The sequence below is a fragment of the Hemicordylus capensis genome, chromosome 1 (assembly GCF_027244095.1).
Source record: "Hemicordylus capensis ecotype Gifberg chromosome 1, rHemCap1.1.pri, whole genome shotgun sequence".
Classification (NCBI taxonomy): domain Eukaryota; kingdom Metazoa; phylum Chordata; class Lepidosauria; order Squamata; family Cordylidae; genus Hemicordylus; species Hemicordylus capensis.
This window is the reverse complement of record NC_069657.1, coordinates 401,672,796-401,692,501: the sequence shown is the minus strand read 5'-3', so window position 1 is coordinate 401,692,501 and position 19,706 is coordinate 401,672,796. Positions and strand designations below refer to the sequence as shown.

General features: G+C 44.3%; 1 protein-coding gene across 8 annotated transcripts in view; it reads left to right on the top strand.

The window, feature by feature from the left end:
• LRFN2 (leucine rich repeat and fibronectin type III domain containing 2) overlaps positions 1 to 19,706 on the top strand; it is a 397,502-nt gene that overhangs the window by 291,238 nt on the left and 86,558 nt on the right. For 7 of the 8 annotated variants that reach the window (XM_053305456.1, XM_053305467.1, XM_053305506.1 and 4 more), the window contains one exon: positions 1,802 to 3,190. In XM_053305456.1, coding sequence (XP_053161431.1) covers positions 1,821 to 3,190 — 1,370 coding nt within the window. In that variant the 5' untranslated portion in view covers positions 1,802 to 1,820. Of the gene's footprint in view, positions 1 to 1,801; positions 3,191 to 6,068; positions 6,113 to 19,706 lie in introns of all 8 variants that reach the window. The other variant, XM_053305515.1, reaches the window with a different exon arrangement.

Below are 19,706 nucleotides of genomic sequence, written 5' to 3'. Positions count from 1 at the left end.
GGAGGTGTGATTATTACTGGGCCATGTGTATTGCTTCAAACCAACTACAGACACAGCTAGTAACATACACACACTTTCTATTAAGGTTGCACTGATATAAATGTAAGCACATGACATACTCAAATTGTTAGGTGCACAAACTCCATTTTCTGAAGGGTTGCCCAATGCACCTACTTTCTCACCCTTGACAGTGCTCCAGTGCTTATGTGGGCCCTAGTCGGGCTCCAGATCAGGAGGGAAAGGCAAGTAGGTTCCTGCTTCTTCCCCAGCCCTGCCCAGGACAGGTAATCTGAACAACCTCAGTATTTGGGATATGTAGTGAGTGGTGGATTGCAGGGGAAACAGATCAGAAATATAAATAAAGGTAAATTGCAATGACAATGAGGCTATTCTCATGATTGGGGGAAACCGGGCTAAAGAAACCCAGCCCGGTTTTTCCCCATTGTGAGAACCAGCGGTTCTCTGGTGGCTAGCCCACCAAAGTAGCCCTCCCCTTAGCCCAGGTTAGCAGAGCCAGCGCTCCGCTAACCCAGGTTTTCTGATCGTGTGCTGCCATGGCGCAGCTCCGCACCATGGTAACACACAAGGAGACCCCCTCAGGGAGGCTACAAGCAGCCTCCCAGGTTTGGGGGTCTCTCCAGGATGCCCCCAGTGCTCACACAGGGCATTCTGGAATGTGCCAGAGCCAGCAGTTGTGTGGGTGGCCGATCCAGCTGCCCAGCTACGAGTGGCTGCATATCTGTGGAGAGAGCGGACTAAGCCCGCTCTCCCTACAAACCCCCCTCCAATATGTGAAGCACCTCATTGTGAGGAGGAGCAGATGTGACTGCCTTCTAAGAAGCATTTGTTGAGCTGTTCCTCAAGGGGAAGATTAGTAACGATTGACATCTTATAGGAAGAACAGCTTTTCCACCTTTACTGATATTCTCATGCAGTGTGCAACCATAATGAATGCATTGCTCCTGAATGCATTATCGGAAACACTTGAATGGTGAAGACAGATTTTCATTCTAAAGTGTGGGGAAAGTAGGTTGCATGGGGTCATAACTCAGTGGTAGAACATAGGTTTGGTATGCAGCAGGTCCCAGGTTCAATCCCTGGTATTTCCAGATAGGGCCAAGAAAGACCCCTTTCTGAAACCCTGGAGAACTACTGCCAACCAGAGTAGACAATACTGAGCTAGATGGCCCAGTGGCCCAGCACGACATAGAGCAGCATATCTGCTGCATTACAAAGCATTTGTTTTCATAGTGTGCCAAACCACTTCCACCATGTATGACTTCTTCACCCTAAGTTTGCATAGACAACTGTGAGGCCATGCAGGCTTGAGGGGCTCAGTACAGATTGAGAGGGCACTCTAGATCATATCCCTGTATTTTCTGTAACATATAGAGGTTCCTCAACAATTATGTGGAAAAGATTTCCTGAGGGTGGGAATTCTGAAAACCTTTGCGCTATAGGAAGCCTTCCTCTTTGCCCAATTAGCTAATATTTGGTTACCAGCTGTGTAAATAGTGAGCAGCTAACAGCACATAGGTTATTATTGCTGTCAATGTATAGTAGAAAAGAATTGCCCTCTTTTAATCCTTTTTCTTTCTGAAATCACCAGTGACGTTATCTGGGAAATGTAATAGTATATATTTCTAGAACTATCTAAATGCATTGAGCAAGCACTGTTTGGTGAAGCAGAAGCCTCAAATGTGACTGATTTAAAAGCATTCACTGTGTTGTTTCTTAAATAGTTAAAAAATATCTGGTTGGAAATCCCTTTCTCATGTGTTACTCTTTCTTATTCTTACAGGCCCATCGTGTGATTTACCATGGAAAACTTGCTCTGCGGCATCCTGGTGTTTGGAGTGGCTGTTGTCAACGCTTGTCCAAAATATTGTGTCTGTCAGAACCTGTCTGAGTCACTAGGGACACTTTGCCCCTCTAAGGGCCTCCTTTTTGTACCACCAGACATAGACAGGAGGACTGTTGAACTCCGACTTGGGGGCAACTTCATTATTAACATCAGTAGACAGGACTTTGCCAACATGACCGGTCTTGTTGATCTCACATTGTCTAGGAATACTGTCAGTTATATACAGCCCTATTCTTTTGCTGACTTAGAAAGCCTACGGTCTTTGCACTTGGATAGTAACAGGCTGCCCAACATTGGGGAGGATATTTTAAGAGGCCTGATTAACCTTCAGCACTTGATTCTAAACAACAACCAGTTGAGCTGTATATCAGATGAAGCCTTTGAAGACTTCTTGTTCACTTTGGAAGATCTGGATCTTTCTTACAATAACCTCCGAAGCATCCCTTGGGAATCTATAAGGAAGATGGTTAATTTACACCAGATTAGTTTGGATCATAATTTGATAGACTATATCACAGAGGGGACATTTGCAGACCTCCAGAAACTGGCCAGGTTGGATCTAACATCCAACAGACTACAAAAGCTTCCTCCTGATCCCATATTTGCCAGGTCCCAAATATCTCCACTAACCTCAACTCCCTTTTCCCCACCTCTATCTCTGAGCTTTGGAGGAAACCCTTTGCATTGTAACTGTGAGCTGCTGTGGCTGCGGCGTCTCGACAGAGATGATGACATGGAAACCTGTGCTTCCCCTCCAGGTCTAAAAGGCAGGTACTTCTGGTATGTCCGGGAAGAGGAATTTATTTGTGAGCCCCCTCTGATTACCCAGCATACTCACAAATTGTTGGTTTTAGAAGGACAGACAGCTACTTTAAAGTGCAAAGCCATTGGAGATCCATCTCCAGTCATTCACTGGGTGGCTCCAGATGACAGGCTTATTGGGAATTCTTCAAGGACTGCTGTCTATGACAATGGCACCTTAGAGATACTGATCACAACATCCAAGGATTATGGGACATTCACATGCATAGCAGCCAATGCAGCCGGAGAGTCCACTGCGACAATTGAGTTGTCTATTGTTCAGCTTCCACATCTCAGCAATGGGACTGGCCGGGCAGCCCCACCCAAATCAAGACTTTCTGACATCACCAGCTCCAGCAAGTCTACTCGAGGAGAGACCAAAGGGCCACCCGAAAGGGCTGTCTTGGTCTCTGAGGTGACAACTACCTCAGCTTTGGTCAAATGGACGGTGAGCAAGTCAGCCCCGAGAGTTAAAATGTACCAGCTACAATATAACTGCTCTGATGATGAAGTTTTAATTTACAGGTAAGTGTGACTGACTGTCTTTTAAAGAGAAATTATGAGACCGCAGGTGATTTGGTTGAGTGGGTTGCAGGATCTTCTTCCTTCTGATAGGTTTGTCATGGAAGACAAGAACTGATGGATAGCAATTCTTCTTTCCTCTACAAGAGGAGCAACATATATTATGGAGAGAGAGAGGAAACCATACCATGGTTTGGCAGTGTCTATAACCTATGATGTGTGTGCGACATGAGGTGATGTTTTAAAAATCTTGGTCCATAGGCTAATGTTGTTTTGTATATGATTAAATTGGCAATGGAGACAGCTCAGTCTCTTGTGCCTAAGAACTTTCCTTCCTGAAATGGAGTAAGAACTCTCCTCCCGGCAACAGAACCCTGTCTTCTCATTTATGAAAGGCTGATGAACCTGCCTCATGCCTCCCCTTAACTTCAGATTGTCTCTTAATCTTACAGAAGACAGACTGGCTCACACAAACATTTTTGTGAATCCACACAATGTAAGATTTTTTTCCCCTTTGGAGGTGGAGTGTGATGAAATGTGCATTGAGATCCCAAGTTGCCGGCTCAGGGTCCAACCAACACTTCAAACATTTCTGCTGCTCCAGTAGTGAGTTATACTGTTGATACAGGTTGGAACATTCACAAGCCTGGTCATCATGCAAAGGCTCCCCTTCTCCTTGCTCCCCCAACTTCTCTTCATTTAAAAAAATGAGACCTGTCCTCCTTTTTTCATCTTTGGGCTGGGTTCCTTGTTGCAGTTATCAAACATTAGAACAGGAGGACAAAGGATATTGGGGAGCAGCCAAACTAATGGTGAGGCATACACGTTGGGCATGAACAATAAATCCTAGGCACTTCTGCTTTAAAAAATCTCAGCCTCTAGTAGTAGCAATGCAAAGAACTCACCTAAAGCCTTTGAGAGCTCCTACCAGAAGTATAGTACCGGGCTTGATAGACCTATGTTTTTACTCCGCATAAGACAGTTTCTTATTCAACTGAGGCCATGGTTCCTAAAATAGCCACACTGTATACAGGAGAACCTCGTTATTTGCGGAACCACTAATAAACACCTGTTTCTGGCATCCATGGATTCTAATGGGTTCAAACCCATGTATCTGCAGTTCCTAGAGGGCTCAAAGTGACTGCGGGATTCACTTCCAGCCACCATTTTGTCTGGAGGAGCCCAGGAAGAGACAGGAGGACGCATTTTGTGGCTCATTGGGAAAAAAAGGCTTTTCATGGTTTGGGGGCAGTGTACCCCTTAAGGTGTGCACACATGCATCTGCTCACAGATATTTTGATATCCGCTCAGTTCATTTTAGATCCCACTCAGGGTGAATCAGGAAGGCCCTGTTCTGAACGCATGTGCGCACACACTGCCTTGATAGTGCCACCCAGAAAAAATTTAATTCCGTACACAGATGAAAAAAATTAGAGAGAACACTGTTGGGGGGCTTTCTGTCCTTTGGGGGGCATTCCTGGGCCCATGGAGCACATGAGGGACCTGAGGAGTATACCACAGTATGTTCTGGGCCATTTTGGATCTTTAAAAAAATTTTCCTCCATCCTGGAACCTAACCCACCTTTCCCCATAGCCCTAATGCCTCGTTACTTGTGGTTCCATTACTCGCGATAGTAGGCAAGGAACGGAACCCCCAGGAGTAACGAGGTTCTCCTGTATGTTTTCTCCACAAATGAGGTGAGATGTAATCTGTCAGGTATTGTGGGGTTCCCTTGTGTCTTATGTAAGGCAAGTTTTTTCAATCACAAGCAAATCAATGGTTGACTATAGCCGTATTCAGACATTACGTGTACATATGTACAGGTGCCTGTGCACATGTGCATGTGTTTGTATGAATGACAGTATTGGCATTCATGTTAAAAGTGAACCTGGATACAGTTCTCCTCAAATACAGGCTACAGGTAGGCAGTGCTCTGAACACAACTGTATGCACATCCAGATCTGTATGTGTGTATATAGTACACTGTCTGTGTATATTGTACACAGATTGTTTGTGCATTGAACATAATGTGTGAATAGGGCTAATGACCATCGCTACTCATCCTCCCACTTGTTGGAGGCTGAAAAGAAGCCTCCAAATGACGAGGGGAAAAGAAGCCCAAGGACTCCCATTTGGTGCCACTGCTAGTCTGCCACTGTCAGCCATTGAGGCTGGCCACCCCTCTGTTGGCATGACAACGGAGCTGTATCTGGCCTCCCACAAGATCTGGAATTTGCCTGCTTCCTAAGTAGGAGGGAAGAAGCTGACGATGAGGCGGTTTCTTCCCTCTCCTCTAAGTTGGAGTCTGGGATAGAAGGAAGTGGGCAAAAATAGGGGTGTATCTTCTTTCACTCCCTATCTGAGACAAGTGGGGGAACCACCTCTCTCTGAGTGTCCCCCAGTCTCCTGGGATGCCTAGGAAAATCCCAACTGCTCACTCTCCAGCAGGGCTTGTTTGGGTGAGGCCACGTAATGGGCCAGTCCTGACTGTTCTTGATAGTACTGTTTTGTACTCTCCGTTTCCCTGAGTGGTATAAACCTCCAGAGCAGATGTATAGGGGATGACTCAGCGTATAGATGACCCAATGTATAGGGTCACCTTCCTTGGAAAGAGAGAGGATGGGAGGGTTCCAATGCCATTTCTAATACATTTACAAATCTTAAGAGGGCAAGGAGGGAGGCAGCCAGTCAGCAAGCAAGGAGGTATATTGTCAGGCAGCACCAATCATAATGCAGAATCAGCTTCTGCTCCCAGCAACAGCATATCCTTGCAGTCCAAGAAGGCTGTAACCTCTTTAAGCAAGCTCCACATTTAGATTCTATTTCTCCTTTTCTGGCCATTTTTGTTCTAAATGCCAGTTTTTTTCTCTTTTGGCACAGACCCTTCCTGCATAGAATACAGGTCCCAGCCACCACCCTGGCAGGTAGGTGTTACCTGCATTCCTACTTGGCCTTGATTGCTTGTTAATTCACACTCATGTTTAGTGGCCAAGCCATTTAACTGGAAAATACTGAATAACTGGTCATTACGACCCGTAGTAATTAGTTGTTGACTCACATTCATGAGTGCAGTATAAAAAACAAAATGATTTATTTCATTCTCACTTGTCTTTCCTCTAAGGTGCTTAGGGTGCTGTATATGGCCCCTCCCCTAGGAACATAGGAAGCTGCCTTATACCAAGACAGACCCTTGGTTCATCTAGCTCAGTATTATCTACACAGACTGGCAGCAGCTTCTCCAAGGTTTCAGGCAGGAGTCTCTCTCAGCCCTATCTTGGAGATGCCAGTGAGGGTACTTCCTGGCACTTGGAACCTTCTGTATGCAAGCATACAGATGCTCTTTTATCATCACAGCATCACAACCTCTCTTCTATCTCATCACAACATCTCTTTTATTATCACAGCAGTGCTGTGAGATAGGTTAGGCTGAGCAGGTATCACTGCACCCATGTCACCCAGTGAATTTCACTGTTATTTTTTAAATTATTTATACCATGCTATCTGTATATCTTACAGAGTTTCATAGGCAACATAATTAAGTCTCTGCTCCCAAGGAGCTTGCCAGTGACAGGGAAACAACAGAGGAAAGATGAATGGGGGTGCATAACAGCACACCAATTTTAAAGCTTGGTTACAGTTGGAAATAAGGACTGAAAGGATAAGCCAAAGAGTATATGGGGAAAGTGGGTTTGGGGGGAAGAGAGAAAAATGGCAATATGTATATGCTCCTGGTAGGAGTGTGCGTTTGGTTTTACAACCTTGCTTCCATACAAGCACTTCTACCCAGGTTTTCCTCCTACCTTGCTTCCACACAACTGAAAATTGGGAGCACACATAGGCTTCCACACCTGGGTGGAACACAGTTTTTGATTGTGTGAATGACCTTATAGTCTAAGCTGTGTGAGAAAACACTGGTAATATTGTGCTAATTAGAGATGACCATTTCATCATACGTGGCATGCTGTCACTCCACATGGAAAGAAACAGCCTTCAAGAACTGAAAACTCAGTCCCAGATGCGGTTGTATGAACTGACCTTCTCCTTTTCAGGCGGAAAGGTGCAGCTTGTTCTGTTCTCAACGCACTGAAGAAATGTTTCATGTTTTCTATTCTGTATGTTGCACAATCTCTAAATTCTTTTAAAATATTAATGAGGAAGCGCACCCTTTCCTTCTCCATGAAGACTATGTATTTCTAACAATTGAATCGGACAGTGATCTTGCAGTGCCTTTCATTTGGACAGTAGGTTGCTGCTGGGTCACTCCTGGGCTATGTGAAGGGCATCTCAGGGTTGCAATAAGCTCCTGACAATCAATAGACCCAGGAAATAATAAGAAACATTTCCCATCAATCCTGCCAGCTGCATGAAGCTTGAAGATTTTGAATCTCAGTAGTTAGAAATGTTTATGCCAGTGTTATTAGGATTAATGGGTGCACTAATCAGCAGTGTGTATATTTCTGTGGAAATCCTACATATACCTTTGTACATTGCATCTGACTGTATGCCAGTATGGTAAAAATCCTGTTGAAGAGGACAATTGGATTAGCAGCACAGGCCTGCAAAGACCTAAACTCAGACTGAATCCCACCAAGACTGAACTACTTTTACTCAGCCCTTGTACTGGCCAACAGCTGGATGTGAACCTTGTTTTAGATAGGGTGGCGCTGCCCCGAAGGAGCTTGTACGTGATTTGGGGCTCCTTTTGGATTCTCACCTCCTGCGTGAACAGCAGGTGGAGGCTGCAGCCAGAAGTGCCTTTGCCCAGCTCCATCTGATTCATCAATTATGCCCTTACCTTGATCGGCAAGCATGAATGACAGTGACCCCTGCCCTTGTTATCTCCCGCCTAGGTTATTGTAATGCCCTCTATCTAGGGTTACCTTTGAGGACGATCGGAAAGCTACAACAGGTCCAGAATGCAGCGGCTCATTTACTTATGGGTGCCAGAAAATATGACAGGGTAACACCTCTCCTGCAGTCATTGCACTGGTTGCCTATTCGCTACCGAGTTCATTTTAAGGTCCTGGTTTTGACCTTCAGAGTCTTAGGGGGTTTGGCACCTGTCTACCTACAGACCTGCCTCTCCCATCCAGTTACATCCCGTCCGGTCAGATCTGCTCAGATGGCCCTTTTGTCAGTCCCCGATTTCCGAGAGATTCGGGGTGCTAGGACCCGTGAAAGGGCCTTCTCAGTTGCTGCTCCACGTCTCTGGAATTCCCTTCCCCTGCAGATTTGTTTAGCTCCTTCCTTGTTGATTTTAAAATCTTTATTGAAGACTTTTCTTTTTCGCCAGGCTTTTACCCTGTAGTTTAACTATTTGTTCCCCCCCCCATTAGTTACTTTAGTTTTATTTAGAATGTAATTTTAATGCTGTCTTGTTTTGCATGTTTTTGTACACCGCCCAGAGTCTTCGGAGTTGGCGGTATATAAAATGTTTCAAATAAATAAATAAATACATAAGCAAGCTCAGGTAAACTTGCTCAGTGGGTCCAAGTGGCACTTAATTTTCCAGTATTCAGCTGGGCTTAGCCTCAGAATCTACCCTGGTTAAATATTTAAAAATCCTCTTCACCAAAGCATCTCCATTGCTGCAGACACATAACATATGAGCCTGGACATTCATGTTGCCACTCAATCCAGTGGAAACCTTACTTCCACAATGTCTCTCCTCAAAAAGGAAGTAGGGGAGAAATTACATGAGCAGGACTTTCTTATGCATTGGGAATCAGTCTGGATGCCCTGGCTCCCTCCCCTTGGCTGCGGTTATGGGCCAGTTGTATGGAGCATGTTTAAACCATATGAACCAGGGCTCTGTTTTCAATTCTAAAATCTATCTCTGAGATATGTGGTGTAACAAGCCTCCGGGCATGTGTAGGCTAGATTTTGTTGTGATTCAGGCCACTCCAATAGAAGCTATTAAGAAAGTGACCTTGGATATAGATAACTAGGCCAGGAAGTCTCAAAGCCCTGAATCTGCTAGAAATAGAGAGTAAGGAAGAACTGAGGAGAAGAAGGAGAGGAAGGGGTGGATACCAGAGTCTTCCACTATGAAATGAAGATCCCTCCCTTTTCCATGACAATGTACTTGCCAAGAGAGTGGGAAAAAGAACATGCTGCCCCTTTACCATTTTAACAGAGGTGATCAGTAGTACAATATGTGGCACAGTCCTCCCCTTCTCTTAGCAAAATGCTTGCCAAGTAAAAAGAAAGATCATGATGTCCATCAAACTGCAGGTAGCTTTGATTGATTAAGTGTCGTCAAGTTGGTGTCGACTCTTAGCAACCTAGATAGATAGATTCTCTCCAGGATGATCTGTCTTCAACTTGGCCTTTAAGGTTTCTTAGTGGTGCATTCATTGTTGTTGTAATTGAGTCCATCCACCTTGCTGCTGGCCGTCCTCTTCTTCTCTTTCCTTCAACTTTTCCAAGCATTATGGACTTCTCAAGAGAGGTGGGTCTTCGCATAATGTGTCTGAAGTATGATAGTTTGAGCCTGATCATTTGTGCCTCGAGTGAAAAGTTCTGGATCGATTTGTTCTATGATCCATTGTATTCATTTGGGGGGCTGGCTATTTCCCCTGCTGGTATGTTTCTCAGACTATGGGAAACACTTATATTGGGCAGCAGCGATATAGGAAGATGCTGGAAGGCATCATTTCAGTGGGAGGAGGCAATGGTAAACCCGTCCTGTATTCTACCAAAGACAGCCACAGGGCTCTGTGGTCACCAAGAGTCAACACTGAATTGACAGCACATTTTATTTTACTTTACTGCCTTTCTGCATAGATTACATTCCAAGGAATTTACATCAGAGAATGATAGGATAACAACAACAATAATAATGCAGATAGGCCCACAAGAATATATTGATGTTTATATCACAATATTACAATACTGAAAACAGACATGTTCATAATACTAAAATAATACTAAATAATGAATAAACAGGTTACTCTATGATGTGTCTATGAGTCGCCCCACTGATATGTGGATCTGTGAATAGTGGTTCTGTGAATAATGAGGTTCACCTGTAGTCAGTATCCAATGTCAATAGTGCAAAGAGAAATTCATTACAAAACAATCCATCAAAATTTTAGCTATGTCTGTAAAGCCTAAAGGCAAGGCCTGTGCTTTGAAACCAAGGTGTGTAGTTGACTTTTTTGTTTTAAGTATGGTGGCATTTGCCATCACATCATATCCAAATGAACCCCCAGGCTTTATTCTTGGCTTGTTGCAAGAGGCAAGGCACAGAGCGGCGGAGAAACAGCCATGGATTTGGTGGAGGGGCCATAGGAACCACTCAACAGCAAAATAAACCATGCTGCTGTCTGTCATCTCTGGAAGGAATTCTCTGCTTGTTTTCAGAGGCATGGTTGCAAACTTCCGTGGCTCTGTGTTGCATCTGACAAGGCCCACTGAATAGTGATTTAAGGAGAAGGGAATTCGTGCTCCAGACTAGAGGCCCCAGTTGGTGGCAGGGAAAGGGTGTGTTGCAGCCAGCAAGCTCAGAGTCTCTGACTGCAGAGTGGCCCTAGAATGGGCACAGGCTGCTGACATCAGCATAGGTGATTCTCCAGTCAGAAACTGTGCACTTGTATATCTCTGATTGAAGCAACACAACCTCCTGGTGCCTACAAATAAGGTGGGAACTCTCCTTCCCATTTGATCACCACACAGTGGCTGGTGGTGATTTTGCCTAGCAAACCATCTCATTGGCCACTACTTTCTAGGATGTGATGAGTTGTGATTCCTCCATAGTAATATGTCAGAACATTCAAAAGAGCACTGATTGGACCAAGTCAACATCATTTAACTAGATCAGTTACCATTTATTCTCCATTCAACGAGAATAGAAATATGGACTGTATGGATGGATAATGGGCTCACACTGAGGTCATTCACACAACCAAAAACTGGGTAGGACAAGTGTCCTACCCAGGCTTTGGCGCTGTGTGCGCTCCCAATTTTTGGTTGTGTGGGTGCAGGCAACTAGGTTAGGAGGAGGGAGAAGTGACTGTGTGGAATCAAGGTAGGAAGAAATGCTGGGTAGGACAGTGCTGCCCTACCCAGCTTTCATACCCAGCATTTGACCAAGGTAGGAGAAAAAACTGTGCTACCCAGCTTTTCCTACTTCCTTGATTTCACACAATCACTTCTCTCTCTTCCTGCCTAGTTGTTTGCTCCCACACAACCAGATATTGGAAGTGCACACGGCTCACAAACCTGTGTAGGACACCTGTCCTACCCAGTTTTCACTTGTGTTTTCGCTTGTTTCTTCACTGAATTAAATATACACAATGTAGGAGACTTTGCAGATGGAGAAGAGAGCTGGCTGCTATGTTGGGTTTTTTTGCTGGTTTGTTTTTTAAATCAAAAAGGCAATGGGATGCAGCATAGGACTATAGCCCCAAAACGGGAATACAGCATTCAATTTGCAAACAATTTGGGGTGTGTTTTAAATGTAGCAAAACATGTTTTGAAGATTTCTGCATTAGAAGCATAGCTCCAAACTCTGCCTTAGGAATTTTACTTACAAAAGACTTGCCGTTTCCCCTAATGTTGGTATTAATCAGCAGTAAAGCCAAAGGAGTTACACTCATGGAAGTGAAGAGAACACAGGAAGTTTTCTGGATGTTAAAATTTCTCTGTAGCAACTATTTAAGTATGTTAGTGATGCTCTGTTTTAGCGCCGCCGCTAATTATCTAACTCATCAAAGGCTCAGCATTCTTACTTGAGGCGCCTTCAGGATGATCATAGTCCTTACCCACAACATCTGTCATGTATCCTCTGTGCAGCACCCAAACGACAAGGTCCACACTTGCACTGTCAGCATGGGGAAGCTCCTTGACTGAAATAGCATTTCTTTTAAACTTCAAGTGACTCACCATTTTCATGTGCATGTTGAATATTTTAACATATTCATATTTGTACAAATTGTGAATATTAACAGCCAATGAAGAGGGTGATGGGCTCCCTCCTCTCCCTCTGCATTCGATGTATTAACATTTAATACAACATTCCATGTACTAGGAATTCCATGCACTAGGTTGTGTAGCAGATGTAGTGAAAGAACAACTACTGTCGTGGTTACTTCCTATACAGCTCTTTTCAGAAGGTTAAGAACATAAGAACAGCCCTGCTGGATCAGGCCCAAGGCCTATCTAGTCCAGCATCCTGTTTCACACAGTGGCCCACCAGATGCCGCTGGAAGCCTACAGGCAAGAGCTTAGGGCATGCTCTCTCTCCTGCTGCTGCTCCCCTGTAACTGGTATTTAGAGGCATCTTGCCTCTGAGGCTGGAGGTGACCTATGGCCCTCAGACTAGTTGCCATTGATAGACCTGTCCGTGAATGTATTTAAACCCCTCTTAAAGCCATCCAGGCTGTTGGCTGTCACCACATCTCGTGGCAGAGAATTCCAAAGGTTGGTTATGTGTTGTGTGAAAAAGTACTTCCTTTTGTCAGTCCTAAATTTCTTGGCAACCAACCCTAGTTCTAGTGTTATGTGAGAGGGAGAAAAATTTATCTCTACCCACTTTCTCTACACCATGCATGATTTTATAAACCTCTATCATGTCTCCCCTCAGTCATCTTTTTTCTAAACTACAAAACCCCAGGTGTGGTGTGGCCTTGCCTTGAAAGGAAGGTGCTCTAGGCCCGTGATCATTTTGGTTGCCCTCTTTGTTGTTCTATGTGGGACAAATGAGATTGTTCTACATGGGGCAAATGAGCATGGGAGGTGGCATCACAGCAGGCTCTGTCCCCCACCCCCAACAATCCATGTGTTTATGTTGTAAGGTCTGAACCAAGGCTAGATGTGTATACTTATACATGCATGGGCTCACCTCTGATATTGAAATGAATACATGCACGTTGGGCGGCAGAGCCTTTCACAACAACACTATCCCCATGGGTTCATTCTATCCTGAACAGATGTTTGAAAAGGTAGACTTTGGACTTCCAGCCCCAATCTTTTCAGGATTTCTGGGGGAAGGGGGATTCCTTTCTGGGGAAAATTTCTGGAAACCCCCCCCAAAAAAATTCTACTTCATATTCTGGCAAAACAATATTTCTCAAGTGTTTGCTCAATGCTTCCTTGATTTGAAGAAGTGAGTCTGAATTAGGGATGAGCAAGCTTACCCCAACTCATCTTGGATAGACTTGGAAAGAAACTGGGTTACATATATATATATATATATATATATATATATATATATATATATATGAATGAATGAAAAAGGTTGTCAGAGGGTACTTGGTTCTTCTTAGGCTGGTGGAGGAGCTTTGCTGCTTGCTTAACCCTCTGCTGCAGCCTCATGGCATTGGCTATGGAGGAGGATACCATAGGCAGCCTTTAAAACATCCCTCTAGGCCAGGGCTGCTCAACTTTGGCCCTCCTGCAAATGTTGTCCTACAATTCCAATAACCCCTGGCTTTTGGCCCAGTGTTTTTCAGGGTCAGCTCTTCAGTAGAGTGCTAAGCTAATGATGATAATGGATGACAATTCAGGGCCTCATAATGCTTGCTTTTCCTTTGAGGCAACTAATTCCAAATCTTGTTTTCGAGCCTGAGCCTGTCAAATTTCATCAGCATCTGTAGATGAAATCTTATTTTATCTACTTTAGCTCCTTTTGAGCAAGCGACTTCTTCTTTAAAGCTTTTCGCTTAATCCATTAGCCCTTATTCCCAAGCCAAACAAAGCCTAAATATAGCCATATTCTTTGAATAAGGGGAGAGAGAAACTGAACTGTGCAGGCTCAAGACACTGATGGGCCAGCTGGCCAGCTCTCCCGGATATCCCCATGTTCAGTGTTTGTCGGCAGAGGCCAGCATTCAATGTGCGGAGGTTTCCATCATACAACACGGAACCTTGGAGTTTGGCAGTTTGCATAACATGGAGGAATCTTCCCCACATTTAACACTGCCCTCTGCAGCCAAGCCCCCGACACAGAAAGATCCAGAGGGCATGGCTAGCCAGCACTCTTTCATTTCAGGCATAATGCCGGATTAGATTAGCATGTGTCTTTCTTTCTTTCTTTCTTTCTTTCTTTCTTTCTTTCTTTCTTTCTTTCTTTCTTTCTTCATTACCTTCTCTTTCCTTCCCTAACCTTCCCTAGTTGCCTCTTTTCAATTAAAATTCAGATAGTAAATTAGTCAGGTCAGGAACCTATCTGTTTCACTTATGTGATGTATATTGATAGCACAATATTAATAATAGTCAGTGATAGTAATGATAATAGTATGGGATGGTGCCATGTCAGATCAATAGACACATTTTGGTGGGTTGTATGAATACCTTCATCCTATCAGTTCTGTGGCCTCAGAACAGCTTGTGGATTTTGTTGAAAAGCTTGAAATGACCTTACCAGTGTGAGCTATTCTGCACTCAGCATAACCCTAACATACTTCAATTTCACAAAAGTAGCAGACGGAGGTGGAGACAGCCAAGAGAATGGAGACTCTTGTGTGACCTGAAACTCTAGTCTGCTCATTAATGCAGCCAAAGTGTATTAGTTTTCTAAAGAGCCTGAATATTTGGTGAACATTTTAAGGGAGAGAAGTAACACCAGGAAAGGAAGCAAATGAGCATGGAAACTTAATGGGATCTGAAATGTCTTTACTGCCCATTCCAACAGTGAAGGAGTAAAGTGCCCTAAGTGTCACTACTGTAAGCTCAAGTGATATCAGCAAGAGCAGCACATCTCTGAGGGACCTGTCAAGCATCTGTCCTTAAATACTCATCAGAATGGTGCCCAAGAGACTTCAGCTGACATGTTTTGTGGGGGGGGGACCCAAACAAACAACTTGGAACAATCACTGTGAACATGCAAAACTGAGATATATATATTCCTATGTTCTGATTTTATAAGATGCCAGGCCAATTGTGACCAAAGGTTTATCAGAATAAATAAATATATTTGGGCTCTGGTGTAACTGAGGACCAAGTCACTGACCACAGCCACTCTGGAGGCTTAATATGACTGGATTTTGAACTGGGAAAGCTGAAGAGTTGTCAAATGTGCAGCTAAGAAACCCTGGACATGAGTAACCAAAATAAAATAAAATAAAGGAGACCTATATGCAGGAGTCCACAATGCACTTGACAGCTTGCTGCTGACAAGCACTTTAAAAAAATTCTGGTGAGACCACCCCCTTCCCCCCCCACCACACACACACACACACACACACACACACACACTTCTCCCAAGTTGGGAAGCAATCTCCCAGATCTCACACTGACTTTGGAAAGGATCAGAAAGCAGTAAGATCTGAAAGCAAGGAAAAACAACTGTAGGAATTTCAAGGGAAGTTGCAAGGATTTTGACATTAGCAAAGTATCTCAGCAAGGGGTCACATATCTCTAGGCAGGGCGGTTCCCCTCTGCAGAGATGCTGGACCCAAATCCCTGCCTCGAGCCTGAACCTAAATGCAATAGCTAAGCACCACTCAATCCAGAGACTAATGAGCCAAGACTCCCAAAATAGCAAGCCCTGGGCCATATTCCCCTGAGGAATGACACCTTCAGTACCAAGAACCTCATGCTCCCTGGTGCCCACTCAGCTAAACAGGCAGCACACCAAGCTTGAGCTAACAGAGAGGTGGCAGAATGCTAGGTTCCAGGACAGAGGCCTACTACTTTAAAATTCTCCACTCTTCAGGAAAGGTATGGAACTTGGGGATGTTGAACATGCCCAGGAGTTATGTAAGAGCTCAGCTGGACCTAGGAGCCCACTGGAAGAAATAACAGTCATTCACACAACCCTGTAAGTGGGGTGGAGAGGGTGGGGGAAAGGCAGGATCACACCTATCTTCCCTCCAGACAATTCAGTTCTGTCCTTTGTTAGTGTGGCTTGCACACCCACACAAGCAGCGTGTCTGGGAGCCGTGCAGACATCTGGAGGCTGAGGAAATGGAGACTGGCCTCCAGATATCCTACAATTTTATTTATTTATTTATTTAATACATTTATATACTGACCCAAACCAAAGTCTCGGGGCAGTTCACAACTATAAAACAACAATACAAATAAATACAACATTAAATTCAAGTAAAACTCCAAAAGCTGCTTAAAGCAAAATCAGCTTACAATATTTAAATTACAAAAGTTAAAAGGCCTGGTTAAAAAGATGAGGCTTCAGAGATCTTTTAAAAACCGTTAGAGATGGGGAGAGTCTTGTGTCAACGGGAAATGCATTCCAAAGTTCTGGAGCGACAACTGAGAAGGCCTGTCCCTGAGTGGCCACCAAACTACTTGAAGGTAGCCATAGACAGGCCTCCTCTGACGAACACAGTGGGTGATGGGGATCGTGCAGAAGAAGACACTCTCAAATACCGTGGGCCTAAGCTGTTTAGGGCTTTATAGGTTATAACCAGCACTTTGTATTTTGCCCGGAAACCTATTGGCAGCCAGTGTAATTCCTGTAATATAGGAGTAATATGGTCTCTTCAGTGCATATTACAATGCACATTACAATGCATCTCACATGGTGCATTGGAGAATATCCTTGCTGCCGGGCACTCTAGGTGCCCAGTTCTGTGCTCAGCACAACCAGGATCGAAGGTAGAAATGCATGCACACGCCCTTCTACCTCAGTAAAAGCCTGAGTAAAAAACTCAGGCAACCTGATTGCAGTGCTCCACACAAGGAGCCCTATCCACAGGGCCATCCGTGGGAGGGTGCGGGACTGGGGGCAAGCAGCACTCTCCCTCAGCCACACTCTGCTGGAGTTTTTTCGTCTCCCTCCTCATTCCAGAGAAGAGAGAGGTGACCAAACTTCCCAGCACCGTGTGAGCTGGATACTAAATGAGAGGCATGTATGCCCTCTGATGCCTAATCAGGGTGCATGTGGGTCTCTCATTCGGTATCCAGCTTGCAAGAGGCACTAGGAAATTCACCCCTCTCCTCCAGCATAGGGATAAGTGACTAGCTCCATGTGAGCAGGATACTAAATAAGAAGCCTGTGTGCTCCTTGATACAGAGTGCGTTCACAACTCACATCTAATATCCAGTTTCTGAGGTGCTGGAAAGTTTGCCTCTTTCTTGCAAAGAGAGAGGTGAAATTCCCTGCACCTTGGGAGCTGGGTACTAACTTTCCTTTGAACCCCAATTGGTTAGATGAAAGTGGGGAAGGAGGCATCAGTACTGGCAGAAATGGGAAAGAGATACAGGCTGGGAATTTGGATTGAGTGGGGTGGCAAACCTTCTCTCTCTCCTTCCTGCCAATGCTTCCTCTTAAGACATGATCATATTTGCTGTTCATAGGTATGTTCTGAAAACAAAGCACAGTAGAGCAGAAAAACCCTGCCACAAATAATCCAGAAGACATCTCTACTTGTAAAGAACTGGTATGCAGGGTAAATTCACTTGTGAAGTTTTGAAGCCTGTAAAGATAGTTTCTTGGGTTTAGGACAGTTTACTGCTGGTGATTTAAATTAGGCTTTCTCAAACCCAAACCAAATGTTCCATCTTGACTGGGTTGTCAGCTAGCCAACCACAAATCTTTTATTTTTGCTAAGTGCAAAAATTGCAGTAATGACTCTGCTCTGTGTATCCTTGCCTTCTCTATGTGTTGTGTGTTTGCTTGTAGATAGCACTTTCTTAGAGGTATTCACAGTCTTCATGTCATGCCTTGCAGCACATTGTTAGAACATTGAAAAATAATAGCCATCATAACAATACAAGGTGTTTCCCAAGAGAAGCAGTTGAAGCACTGTAACTTGAAAAGTTTAAAATTACCCTGGCTGCTGCAGGTTTGTTTTTAAATCTAAGTACAAACCAAAAACGTCATTCTGCATTTCTTATTGGATCACCTGCACTTGATATTTTTATTCCTAATCAATCTTGTTACTTTTGTTTATTATAAAATTATAAAATGATTGAATTGAAGGAGGTAATGCATACTGATTTCTAACATGATACAGATGAAAAGAGGACACACATGTAACATGGGAGCTGAAGTCCCACAACATCTGAGGACCCAAGGTTGGGAACTCTTGTCCTAAGAATTTGTCATAAGAGAACTACCTTGATATATCATATTATATCATATTATAGGCAGATCAAAATCTGCCTATAATACATACACAGTCACTACAATCTAGTCATGCAGCAGTGAACAAGTTCAAAGGCAGCTACAGAAACTGTCCCCATGGGACACAGGATTGGGGTGAGTGAGCCCATGTAGTGGGGACCACATTTTTCTACAGTGCCCGCCAACCAGTTTCTAGTGCTGATATCAAGAGAGATAAGAACATAAGAGCGGCCCTGCTGGATCAGGCACAAGGCCCATCTAGTCCAGCATCCTGTTTCACACAGTGGCCCACCAAATGCCTCTGAGGAGCCCACAGGCAAAAGGTATGTGCATGCCCTCTCTCCTGCTGTTGCTCCCCTACAACTGGTATTGAGAGGAATCATGCCTCTGAATCTGGAGGTGGCCCACAGCCACCAGACTAGTAGCCATTGACAGACCTGTTGACCATGAATACGCTAAATAGTTTGGTGTCATCTGCAAATTTGGCCAATTCACTGCTTACCCTTTAGTGGGGAACTTTGTCAAAAGCTTTTTGGAAGTCTAAGTATACTATGACGCTCTTCTCATGATCAGTGAGAAGGACTTAGGAGCTAACTGCGGGGAAGGAGGGTTAACCCTGCCTTCCCTGAGATGATTGGTTTTCCATCACTGGCGGGCAGACAGATGGGCAGCAGCTTTCCTGAGGCCCTCCAGGGTTTGGGCTCAGGGCATTGGCGCTGCACAGTGCCCCACTCCCCGGAGCCCCAGTAATTTACCACACGTGCGTGGTGCATTTCTGGGCTCCCCCCCCCCGAGTGTGTCCACACAATCAATTATCCAGGTGTTTGGGCATGCTTGCACCCAAAACCTGGGTTAAGTGGTGGGCTACATAAGAGGGCTGCTGCCGCCAGTTCTCAGAGGCAGCAAAAACTGGGCTGGGCTTCCCTAGCTCGGTTTTGGCTGTTTGTCAGGATAGCTTCTTTGTCAACTGGATCACCTTTATCCACATGTCTGTTGACAATCTCAAAGAACTCCAAAATGTTAGTGAGGCAAGACTTGCCCTTGCAGAAGCCATGCCGGTTCTCCTTCAGCAAGGCCTTTTCTTCTATATGTTTAACCATTTTGTCCTTAAGTATGCTTTCCATCAATTTATCCAGCACCAAAGTTCAGCTGACAGGCCTGTAATTTCCCAGATCCCTCCCCGCCCCCCTAGATTCCTTTTTGAAAATAGGAGTTACATTGGCTACTTTTGAGACTTCTGGTTGTAATCCCCTGATTGTATGGACCAGTTACATATTTTTGCAAAGAGATCAGCAATTTCGCATTTATTTATTTATTTATTTATTTGTTAGATTTATATACCGCCCTTCTGACACAGCTCAGGGCGGTTCACAACATAATAAAAACAATTAAAAACAAATTAACAATTAAAATCAAACTATTAAAACACAATAAAACTAATAAAACAGCTAAAAGCCCTGATAATCAGGGCAACAATTTAAAACAGT